The sequence below is a fragment of the Gnatocerus cornutus genome, chromosome 8, assembly GCF_029298725.1.
Source record: "Gnatocerus cornutus isolate USDA-ARS CGAHR chromosome 8, icGnaCorn1.1, whole genome shotgun sequence".
NCBI lineage: Eukaryota > Metazoa > Arthropoda > Insecta > Coleoptera > Tenebrionidae > Gnatocerus > Gnatocerus cornutus.
This window is the reverse complement of record NC_142240.1, coordinates 14,507,474-14,519,821: the sequence shown is the minus strand read 5'-3', so window position 1 is coordinate 14,519,821 and position 12,348 is coordinate 14,507,474. Positions and strand designations below refer to the sequence as shown.

General features: G+C 33.9%; 1 protein-coding gene across 1 annotated transcript in view; it reads left to right on the top strand.

Annotated features, from left to right (window-relative positions):
* LOC148170165 (neuronal acetylcholine receptor subunit alpha-7-like) overlaps positions 1 to 12,348 on the top strand; it is a 36,182-nt gene that overhangs the window by 12,079 nt on the left and 11,755 nt on the right. Inside the window, exons 2-7 of the mRNA XM_088044439.1 lie at positions 265 to 404; positions 453 to 607; positions 2,734 to 2,917; positions 7,914 to 8,130; positions 8,183 to 8,317; positions 11,299 to 11,495. Coding sequence (XP_087900565.1) covers positions 265 to 404; positions 453 to 607; positions 2,734 to 2,917; positions 7,914 to 8,130; positions 8,183 to 8,317; positions 11,299 to 11,495 — 1,028 coding nt within the window. The remainder of the gene's footprint in view (positions 1 to 264; positions 405 to 452; positions 608 to 2,733; positions 2,918 to 7,913; positions 8,131 to 8,182; positions 8,318 to 11,298; positions 11,496 to 12,348) is intronic.

The following is a 12,348-nucleotide window of genomic DNA, read 5'->3' as shown; positions in this document are numbered from 1 at the left end:
AAAAATGTTTCACCCTCGACAGAATTTATCATTTTTAACCGTTTCAAATCTCACTAACTTCAACATAAAACTCAAATTATCACTGTAGAAACGTGCAGTGGCTACCGTTTTCTTTAATTCCGATACAATCACTTCAATTCCCCGGATTCATTTTCGTGGGTTTAAGAATGCAGAAATGCATAAATTTTTCATGAAAGGCCGAAGATTAATCTTGGCAGATTGCAATTTGGTTTTGTTGTAAACACAATAACTGACCTCTTGCAGGTTGCCGAGCTGATGAGAATGAAGCTCGATTAATGAGACATTTAATGACGAACTACGATGCAGCGGTCAGACCAGTTGAGAATTCTTCATTGCCACTGACTGTGATTTTTGGAATTTCGCTTCACCACATCATCGACGTGGTAAGTTAGTACGAAGTTTGGACGCTCACTTTTAAATTCAATTTCCAGGACGAAAAAAATCAGATTCTGACGACAAATTGCTGGATAACCCAAGCTTGGATTGATCACCACTTGCGGTGGAACTCGTCCGACTTTGCCGGAATTAAAGTTATCAGAATCCCTTACACTCGAGTTTGGAGACCGGATCTGATATTGTACAACAAGTAAGTCTAATTTGTTAATTTAATTCAGAACGATCCCAATTATGTGCTACTTTTCCCACAAGCTTCCCCTTTAATTTAATCAAATCAAGTGATGAATTACACTGCTTAATTAATTTCAGAGTCGGCAAACAGTCCGGGCCTCGGGGACTTTCTAAATTTCGTAAAAATCGCACGATTGACAAGCTTGATTTCTTTTTTATTTCCGCTTTGGTTATTTTACCCGCAACAATGACGTGCATAGAAATTTGATTAAATTCGGAATTTATTCGGACATGGCGCATCCACCAAAATTCATTATGAAACGATTGATTTTGTATTCATACTATGCAAAATTAAAAATTGCAACAAAATTCGGACTTTCGAATTCATTTATGTTGGTGATAATTTCCACAGGAAACTAGAGCGTAAAGGAGGACGTATTTATGGGATGTGTGGAACCACACTGAACCTCATATAAAAGAACAAAATATGTAAATATTTGTACACTGAAAAGTTTCACTGAGAGCGCATACAAACAATTTATTACTTAATTAATTTTTGATGGAACTATGTAAATAAATGAAGGTAATTTGTTGGACTCGGGGCACCGGTATCGAATAACCAATAGACATCAAAGCTGATGGTATTGAGGTAACTAAATTAAATCTACTTATTTATGGAGTTCGATGCTGAGGTTCGGTCTGTAACGGGAAATTGTTTATACCAGTCTGTAGGTAGTTTAATTGTTAATTAAATCATCAGATAACAGAAGAGATATTTACAAATTTTCGGTAAAAGCTCATCAAAAAAAATACCATTATATTCGAGTTTTCAGTTTTCAAAACTGTTGTAATATTCGATACAACAATAGTTTAACGAAATAAGCGTGCTTTGTTATGAAAATCGGATCCTAACTCTTATTAAAAATGTTCTCTGAGACAATTCAGAAGTTGGGAACAGAAATTGTGCTTCTAATTATTCCGACGTATAATAAAAAGTCAAGTTAACATCGTAACAATTACGATAAACATTATATTCCTCTTTTACGACTCAATAAAGTCACATTTGACAAAAACACGCTTTACAATCCTCCCCACAATTATAACATGTCTGCGACATGAGAAACTCGCAAGGAGAAAATTGACGGTGTTTTCATAAATCTTACACAATATGATTAAGTAGGTTTCCCGCCTCTTCTTCTAACTGAAGAGGAAGCAACAAGTCGTCTTTTCCACTACAAAAATGATATATGATACATAATCGATCTTAAACAATAATTGCGTACAGAAAAACGAATAAACATAAACTGATGAAAATTAATGTGCTTCTGTCTGAAGCAGTTTTGAATTTCAAATTAACTGTTTATTTAGCATCATAACAGCGTGTCTCGGAACGGGTAGCCAAACAACATTAAAAAGTGTAATGGATTTTCGAAAGTCAGCATTTTGTTTATTGTAACTTTAAAATTTTGGAGATAAATCGTGAACAAGACTTAAATTTAAAGTCGGAGACTGTTAAAACAATATTTCAGGGAGTATTTCGAGTTTCTGCACGTCTTCGCAAAAATAAAATTCCGCGGTGGTTTTGTATTCGAAGTAGGTAGAAAGTGGTGCATAAATACAGTGATTTGACTACATACAAAAAGGTTAGTACAAGCTACAAACTTATAATTACAATTTCAATTTGTAGCCTTCGCGTTCCGTTTCACGAATTCAACGTGTCAATCTCCCTGTAAATGGGATTAGTGTTTAATATAAGTTTTATTGTCTGACGGATAAAATACGACTTTATAAAGCAGCTCCGAGATTTTTCCTGCTCGCATTTGTACTCGACGTCATATAACAAGTGAGCTCGTAACCTTAATATTCCCCCGTGCAATTCTTGAAATCTTCCCCAAGAAAAATATTAAAAAATAATTTCGCCGTCATGTAAATTCATCGCGAGTCACAATAATTTATTACAATCTTGATCGGCCATCAAACCACTCATGCAAAGATGTTCCTCCATTGAGGTAAAAGTGATGCACGGAATGTGATTTAAGTTCCACCGGCACTTCCTTTATGAGCTCCAAACTACAATGTGGCACATTTCTGGGATCTTTCTGAAGCATGTACGAATCAAGACTTTACAAAGTGTTGTATTTTTAGTGCCGACCCGCAATTCCAGTCATCTGTTATTAACACGAATGTGATCGTGTCGAGTTCTGGTGAGGTGTTGTGGTTAAGTCATGGAATATATCGTTCATCGTGCGACATCAACGTGGAGTATTTCCCGTTCGATCTACAGAGTTGTCAAATGAAATGGGCGTCGTGGACTTACGATGGCTATCAGGTGAGACTGTGTTAATTAATTTTTACAGGTTCCCAGACGGAGAAAAAATTACAAAGTCTGAGAAAGTAAAACAAAGCCTGTGAAATGATAAAAGTGGTGGATGCGCCGGGTCAAGAGTCTATATTTAGATCGCAATATTCCGGAGTGGTGTATTATATTTTAAGAGACCAGTTTCAAAAGAATGAGAAAAATGCAAAATTGCTCAAAGTTTTCTTTACGAACCTTCAGGAGTTTGCTATTTTTGTCGTATGAAATTTAGATTTTTACTTCAATGGTGTAAAGTTGTTTCGGATTTTCATCGCTCGGCGTAAAAATAGAGCGCACAGAAACAACAGCTCTAAAAGTCTACTAATCCGTTAATTTCCGTTTTATTGAGTTTGTTACTGAATACTGAAAATAAAAAAATCTTATCCGCATGTTTATGACGTCTATACGAACGCATTTATTCATTTCAGATTTATAAGCGACAAACACACTTTTTCTAAATTGAAATTCAGCATCAATTTTATTTAAGCGTAATGTGAAGAAAAAACGTGACTGAGTTTCATTTCAAGTTCTTTTAGTAGCGCGATTAATGGAATAACAGAGTTAAATAGAAATTATTAGAAAAATGAATGCGCCGATGAATTTTCCAATTTAATTATAAGAAAGTTTCATTTTTAACAATCACTTTATAGCAAGGATGAAAAATGATAGAAAAGCTGTCGTTTACTTTCATTTTATAGCATGAGGCTATAAAAGTTGTAGCTTAATAATACAGTTGATACAATATCTGCTGACAAAACAAGGAAATTTAAATTTTCTACTCGTTCGACCACGTTGATAGGATTCTCCTCGCATTTAAGTACGTTTTTCAAAGACCAGAAATTTGCATCATACACATGAATGACGTTGCAAGTATCACTCTATTGAAGATGTGCAATTTTAGTGATTGATAGACCCCACTGAGAAATTTACCGAGCGAATCATATTTCGTAGTAGGTTTTCATGTTACAAGTTGTCGGATCCTTGAAGAACCCCACTAATATGCTCACAACCTCTCCAACTACCAAAATTAACTTGTAAGGTGTGGAATAAAATTTTATTAAAAACTCACTTTCTTTCACTTAATTTAAAAGCTGTTGGATAGAATATATGCTTTGTTTAGAAGGAAGAGCGCGCACAAGCCACAGATGGAAATCCGCTTACTTTTTTCGCGTTTTTTTCTCTAGAGCTTTAGATGGTAAAAACTTAATACGTTCTCGAATTATGAGCCGTTCGTAATTACGTTTAATATTAAAACTAGAGCTATAATAATTGAAAATGTTGAAAACTAGAGCTAAAATTTCTGGAAGCCTGCAGTGTTTACAAAATGTTTGAATAAATACAAAAGTGACGATGTACTAGAAAATTCTGTATAATCAATGAGGTGCGAGGTGTGAATACAAAAAATAGTATAAACAACGTGCAAAAATATTTTGAATGGACGCCCACAAAAATATCTTTTCCATCAGCCATCCGGGATTCTCCTCTTGTCGAATCAATATCTTGGATGACAATTTTATTTTTAATAAGTGAATTGAACTCCGGCTAAAAATAAACAGCAACAGAGTGATTTTGCCCTCACTTCCCTCGAAAGACTTAATTACCTGCTCTAAAAAATTCATCTAAAACTACGAAAACACGCTGGTTAGGGTCAGCTTCTTCATTTATTATTAAAGAAAATATCAGATCATTCTGCTTAGTTAAACGAAGAATAATCACATGATATTAAGCCTCCCAGGTCTGATTTAAATCCGTTGATTTAATTTAGCTGAAATTTATTATTGAAACTATTAAGTTATCCCAATTTGCGTAAATTTTGTTGGCGCCGACCTCCACAATTTGCAGGCAATTATTCCTCTTGTTTCCATTTCGCGAGGACAATGATTTTTTAATTGAGCTCATCACCCGTTACGTAACTGTTATTGTAATAGAAATTTTAGCTGTTGATGAGACTTCAAAGGGAGAAGCGTTGAAACAAATTGATATTTGGCTATGCACGTTGGTTTCCACTATGTTCCCTAAGCTCTTGCGATAATATGGGATTGCCAAGCACGAAGCTGGATATAACGGGAACATATAGAGATTCCTCTTATCTAATTTGGAATTAGAGCTACTGATACGGGATTTCAATCTTTTCAATAGTGGATGTTTTTTAGTCGAATGCCTGGCTTCAACATACATTTATCAGCTATTATAATCCATTCTCCACGGTTTCGGGAGAATCTCTACGTATAATTTCAACCAATCAAGCGAAGAACGATATTTTCACATAACGCTGCCTAAAATTGATAGTGTTATTACATCCATATATGCAGCAGCTGCTCAGAAAAAGTGTATTAAAAGTGAGCCTCAATATCGCGACACTAAATTTACATAATTTCACTATTTTAAAACACGTTCTGTCGTTAAGCTAAACGTAATTAATGGACAGACAATTTGATCTGATAATGTTAACCAGTTTCATTTATTAGACTTGATATCTTGAAATATAATCACGGGCGGAGCTGACAAGGTATAAATGATGGGGGAAGAAATTTGCAAAGACAAAATTCTTGTCAACATGAGATTTATGGCTGTTGCTTGACAGCGGTCTGGATAAATCGCCATTCAAAAATCCGAGGAGATTTCAAACAGGAAAGTGTTGGTTTTTGCTATGATCATTTCGTCATAAAGTGCAACGTCGAAAAAAGTTTCCTTTGGTAAGTTCATTTTAAGACAGTTTTTGAAAATTCGTTCCAGAGAACCGTTCAATTCGATTAGTCTCGAAAGAAAAAAATTTGTATGTCTTCCAGAATTCTAATTCGATTCGATAAAACCTCAAAGAAGTTCGGCACGCATTTCATGGACTTTTAATTCACCCCAAAATTAAAAAGCTCCATTAGGAAATTTAGCATTTAACACAAGATCCATTACAGCATTTAATATTTTCCAATAACACCAAACGTTCGATGAATTTTAAATAATCCTGAAATGTTAATGTTCATTTGGGGTTACTCTCATAAAATATTTAAACAATTACAAGCTCCAACTGCATCGTTTAAAATTGTTAGAATCGGTATAATCGATCTGAACTTGTCCCAGCAGCACTGTCATCAAAATAATGACTACTGAGGGCAGAGATTCACCTTGTGAACTCTACTTTGATCATCAATGTTACAGTGATTGAACACGGTCATAAAATGTTGCATCCATTGTGGTAGTAATGGCAAAGTAACACCGCAGATAACGTCGTGTTTAGGTTACTGTAACATAAAGTAACAATTTTAGATTAATCTACTAGCGATGTGCTCTCACTGTGCAATTTAAAATTGATAATATTTGCTCTGTTAGAATGATAGCTAAATTATTCTATTATACAAACTAATTAAATTATGTTGATTGTTTTGAAATCAATTAAATGCAGCGCTCATCGCCAGAATTTCAACTAAAACATTGCATTCGGTGCAAATTAGTCGTACATACGAACATGATATTTACCTTCTTCGTGAAAATTATGTATTTATGTAGAATGAAACAATAGTGAATGACTCTCTAGAGTGATCAACAGGGAAACTAAAATTCAAAACGCATTCACCATTTCAAATCGGAGAAATGTCAACAGGATAAATTCTCCGGAAGTATTTGTGATTTTCGACCATTTCCGGGACCGGTATCTCCGGAAATACCCAAAAAAACGAGGAGAGTTTTGAAATAACACCAAAACGACCGCATTTTCTTAATTCCGTAAAGCTTTGGATGAGAGTTACGACAGGCGCATCCACCATTTTTGCATCTTTGTATTTTAATTTGGTGAATATTTGGAGCGAATCTCCACATCTCAGGAGAGTGGAATTGCAGCAAAATTCATCGTTTCAATCGTCTAAAACCACATTCAGATTCAATTCCAGTTTTTTCTTATTTACCAAACCTGTTTGATTCTTGAATTTTTTTATAAAATCAATGCGTTCGGAGATGTCATCAAACGAATTTCCCGGAATTATTTGAAGATGAAAGAGGATCAATTTTGTCTTGTAACAGTCGGCGCTGTTCCACAAACAATCCCATCTAAAGTCTGAAGTAAATCTTCATAATTACAGATTTAATCCTTAATCAACCCCCACTGCGAAGTTAAATAAATGTAGATTAGTTGGAAATTTGAACTGACATTACAGTTGCGTAATAAATTCAAATTAATTGGTGATTACAATGTTTCTGTCAAAATATTTACTAGAGGGTGAAAGACAAAGATGTAGCAATTGTTTGGAATGGAATAAAATCGGAATTGGAGATAAAAATGGACCAACATGTATTTAGTGGTATCAGAACGAGGTTAATTGGGGATGTCAAGTTGTAAGAAACTTTACAACTTGTGCTTCTGAATGCTAAATACCTGTTTCTTATTCACAAATTCGTCTTTTCTTCCGTGCAAAGTATTTACAAAGTTGCGAACGTTCATTCCTATCCCAATAAAACTTTCTAGGACTCAGGGGTTTGTCACAAATTTTATTCTTAAAACCCGCACCGCAAGGGTCATTTAAAAACTGTAAAACAAGAGCTTGATGGATAAATTTGTAAGTTATTGCATTTTTACGGGATATTTTACATTCGACATTCTTTACTCTCATGGGAAACTAATGCACACATTTTATTTGTTTCTTATGATAAGTTCTCGAGTTTGGTTTATGAAGCATTAAACGCAGAAATTTTCACTTAAATTCAGTGGCTTTTCAGTGCTATTTTCACAAAGGCTTGTTTTGAGACCTTTCTACATTTCTCCTTGCCAAAATTGGTCTGATCATAAATGATTAATCACTCTGCCAGTTCATTATTTTTCAGAAGTTCGAATAACAAAATCGTTTTCGTTTTGGGCCAACTATGTTACTAATGTTCATGTTTTTGAAATTAGAAACTTTGATGGAACTTCGACAGTCTTTGAATATAAAGAATCTTCTCCTTTCGCCACAAAATAATTTTCAGTAAAATTTTGTTGCAGGTCGAACTGGCGAAGCAGACTGAAGAGGGTGACGTCAGTAACTACCAAGCCAACGGCGAATTCGACTTGATTAGCTTTTCATCGGTGAAACATGTCGAATTTTATTCTTGTTGTCCTGAACCTTATCCCGATATTACATACACGATCAAGTTAAAACGACGTCCTTTGTTTTACGTTTTTAACTTGATCTTGCCCTGCATTCTAATCAACGGCATAGGTAATTTATCACTTTCCGGTTGAATTCTCCCATCATTTGTATTTATTTGCAGCACTGTTGGTCTTTTATGTGCCGTCAGAGTCGGGAGAAAAGGTAACATTAGGGATAAGTGCCCTGCTTTCCATGACGGTTTTTCTGATGACGATAAGAGAAACTCTACCGCCGACTGAGAAAACCCCGCTAATTAGTAAGTGACATTTCGTTTTCCTATCTTTTTTATTAAAATCTACGATTTCGTATAATGAGAGCCAACAAAGCAAATTGATCATCTTACTCATAATCAGTTCGTCGTGTTGGCATTTGACGTGTCTGAAATCTGAAACCGCTGAAAACAGCTTATTCTCGTTAAAATCAGCCCTTTATGTTCTTAATAAAAACCCTGACATCGTCGCGTTCAATCCGTTCAATAATCTACCCCGTAATTTTAAAAATGTTTTAAAAATTTAACGAACTCAAACGAAATCAACGATAACAAGGGCTCGACCTCAATGTTTTCTTTAAATTTTCTCTGAAATACTTCAAGTATTCGAAAAATGTTAGGGTCACTGCTTTTTAATTACAACCAGAAGTGTTCAAGTGTTTGTTTAGAGGTGAAAGGTTTGCACACGCTCAAAATAGTCGACAGATGACGTATATTCCCAAAAGCATAATATTTGCTTTGGAATATTGAAGATCGGTTATACCAAACGGTTCTAAAGAGTCAATAATAGTCCCAGCCAAACAACATTTTTAAAATCCTATTTATAATTTAAATGAAGGAGGGTGGAACAGCTAGTACAGATCAGTAATCAAATTCATTCTCGTCACCCATTCTGTTTAATTTTCTTTGACTCGAACAAAAAAATTTTGGTCGTTTGACCGGTTAGATCCGTTTAGTTCTGTTCAGTGATTTACAGGTTTTAATTTGAATTTTTAGGGGGGAAATAAGCTTGTTAACATTCCTGAGATTTGTCAATAGTCATCTGCCTTATCGATAAAATATGTCCGGAGCTTAATAGGATTGTATCAAACGATTGCCCACACGACGATTGTCAATAACAGTTTAGAATGTTAATGACGTCAGTTGAATCGATTTAATAAAATTTTGCTGCATAATAAATTATTGTATATTTATTTTTTAAATTCTTTTTAGACGAAAAATGTTAGAACACCCCAAATGTGTTGACAAAAAAATTTGGAGATTGATGAAATTGTTGTAGCACAAACATTAAGATAAAAATTAATAAAAACTGATCTAAATTTATTGTTTATTGTAAATAAATTTATAAATGTTGTTAATTCTAATATTTATACACAACAAATAAATATTGTTTTAAAAGTACATTATTAAAAAAAACTACAGAAATGTGGGGTCTTCACAAATTTTTTGTCTTCTCCGACCAATAAACAAAATAAATAAATTACACAGCAAATTCAGATCTTGTTTTTTTTTTGTTTCGCACGATTTTTGTCATCAACGTCCAATTAATTGATTCTTTTTATGCATCATTTAATTAAGAATTCATCCAACAACAACAGTTTTGGAGATCGAGCCAATCAACTGAAAGTAATGATCGACTTGGGTGTTTGAATGCGTTTTTTGTTATAAAAGCTACTAATGCGAGCCAATGAGAGAATTATTTTTTGGGACTTTAATAAGATTCTCCATTTTGTTATGAAGAAAGAGTGGATCTATAAAAAAAATTCCTAACATTTGTCCCCTTTGCTCTGGAAATTTGTAACTTGACACAATTAATAAACAAGTCAGAAGTTGTAACTCTGCAAAATTTCATTACTGTAGAAATAAACTACCAAAACTACAAATTAAAAAAAAACTTACACTGTGAAAATAAATGATTTTTTAAATGTTTTCAGTTCCTAAAAGTTCCTAAAATACTTACAGCATAAGATTGTCCAATTAAGAACTTCATTAAATTTAATCCAATAAAAATTCCGTTGAATTGTTTTTAGTTTAACAAAGCTCATTAAAAGATTTCTAGAAGCTGCAGCTTCTAATTAGTAATTTGTCGTTTTTTGCGCCTTATTTGTAAGCTTTAAAAATTTATCTACTAATCGATAGATTAACATATGCATATTATTTGCTCGGAATTCAATATAAATTAATCCCTTTATGTTTGTACGTGCTATTTTTCCGTTTAATCAGATAATGCTCGCTAATATTTTCTTTATTTGCGAATTCTCATAATAGTGAAACAGTAATAAGTACTGAGATAAAGGCGCTTATCTAATATTCTGAAAATTTTGCCGGCTTTTGTATAAAAAAAATTGCTTTCTCATTGTTTCAATTTCTTACGTCATCGAAAATAACATCTCGAAATGTGTCTCATTTCAAGCTTTGTATTTCTGTTCACGCTTCAAATTACTGTAATTCGTAGACTTTAGGATGGGAAAAACCATATAAGGTAGTAGTAATAAAAATGCAATAACGGAGCACACAAAGTGACACAAGAAAAGTAATTGCAGAATCTTGACGCAAACATAAACGCAGTTTATTTCAGATTGTTATGTTCATTTTGTCATAAAAATGTTGTTTTCTAAACCTCATCATCCAAGTGGTCCCTAAAAAACAGAAAAATAGAATTCTGTTTAGATTGATTAAAAAACTTACCTGTAAATTGGCTAAAACAGTCCCAATTAGCTTATTTCCTCTCCCTCTTACCTCTTAAATTTTCCTTTGATTATTTTGTCATAAAAATGTTGTTTTCTAGTCCTCATCATCCAAGTGGTCCCTAAAAAAAAGAAAAATAGAATTCTGTTTAGATTGATTAAAAAACTTACCTGTAAATTGGCTAAAACAGTCCCAATTAACTTATTTTCTCTCCCTCTTACCTCTTAAATTTTCCTTTGTTCATTTTGTCATAAAAATGTTGTTTTCTAGTCCTCATCATCCAAGTGGTCCCTAAAAAAAAAGAAAAATAGAATTCTGTTTAGATTGATTAAAAAACTTACCTGTAAATTGGTTAAAACAGTCCCAATTAGCTTATTTTCTCTCCCTCTTACCTCTTAAATTTCCCTGTCAGCTCTAACAGATAATCCACCTGTTCTCCTGAAAATTTGCCGTGATTTACTCTCACTTTCCCCTCGCACTTTTTACCGTTTGAGTTGAGCAAGATCTAATCCAAACTTCAGCACGTCAGCAAATTTATTTTCTTTTTCTTGTCGTTTCAGGTATGTATTACGGTGTGAGCATCTGTCTAGTTTCTTTCGCTTCTGGTCTCTCGGTGGTGACTTTAAACATCTATCACCGAGGAGTGCGAGGATCAGCAGTACCAAAAATCATTCGTACTGTAGTATTAGACAAACTGGCCCCTCTCGTCTTCATGCGCTTCGAAACAGCCAACCGACATCGAAATTCGCAAATACAGGTAAAAAATAATGCTCGTCGTAGTGGAAAACATTGGATGCGTGTGTGCGTGAATATGAAAATTGAAATTGTTAGGTGGAATCAGTGGCAATGTGTCGTTTCCTTCTGGGATGTCGATCTCAAAGCTTGCGACAGGAATATAAATTAGAAACTTACACGTGGTTATGAGGGAAACGCACATGCTTGGATAATTTCAATCAGTGCTTCACTCTTACTCGTGATTTTTATCTAGGAACGGTGGTAAATTACAAATTCCCGCTTGTGTCGGGAATGTTAAATGATGTGTCTGAGTGTTGAAGAGGTGCACGCAATTCATTAAGGCTGGCTTAAAGGCTGAGAAAGTGCCACCACCGCCGCTGCATTATTAATTTATCATTTCCACCTCTTATAGGATAAAAATATTCTGTTGTGTTAACTATTTGTGATTGATTACTTGCGGAATTTTAATGTTATTAATGATGTTTTGGAGATGGAAACCAAACCTTTGTGAATGTTGAAGAATTTATCGCTAGCTATGAATTTTTCATGTTTTATACGAGATGTTAGAAACTCAAGGAAATGTGTAAGAAATCATAGCCAACGTATCGCATTTTGTCTGCAAGAAGATGAGTGGTAATTTTTAAAGAAAAAAACTGATTTATGATGATCTATCTTCAATCGAACGATCCATGGATGATTTAGGAGAATTTATTTGTAAACGTGGCTCTCTTTACTCATGATTTAAGACGATAAAAAATTCACCCTTCAGAAATTATATTTCATTCATCTTCTGGATTTAACAGACAGATAGATGAATGTAGTTAAATTTTTAAACCAACTGTTTAAAGTTTTTGCAGACAGCTGTAAAAAATGAC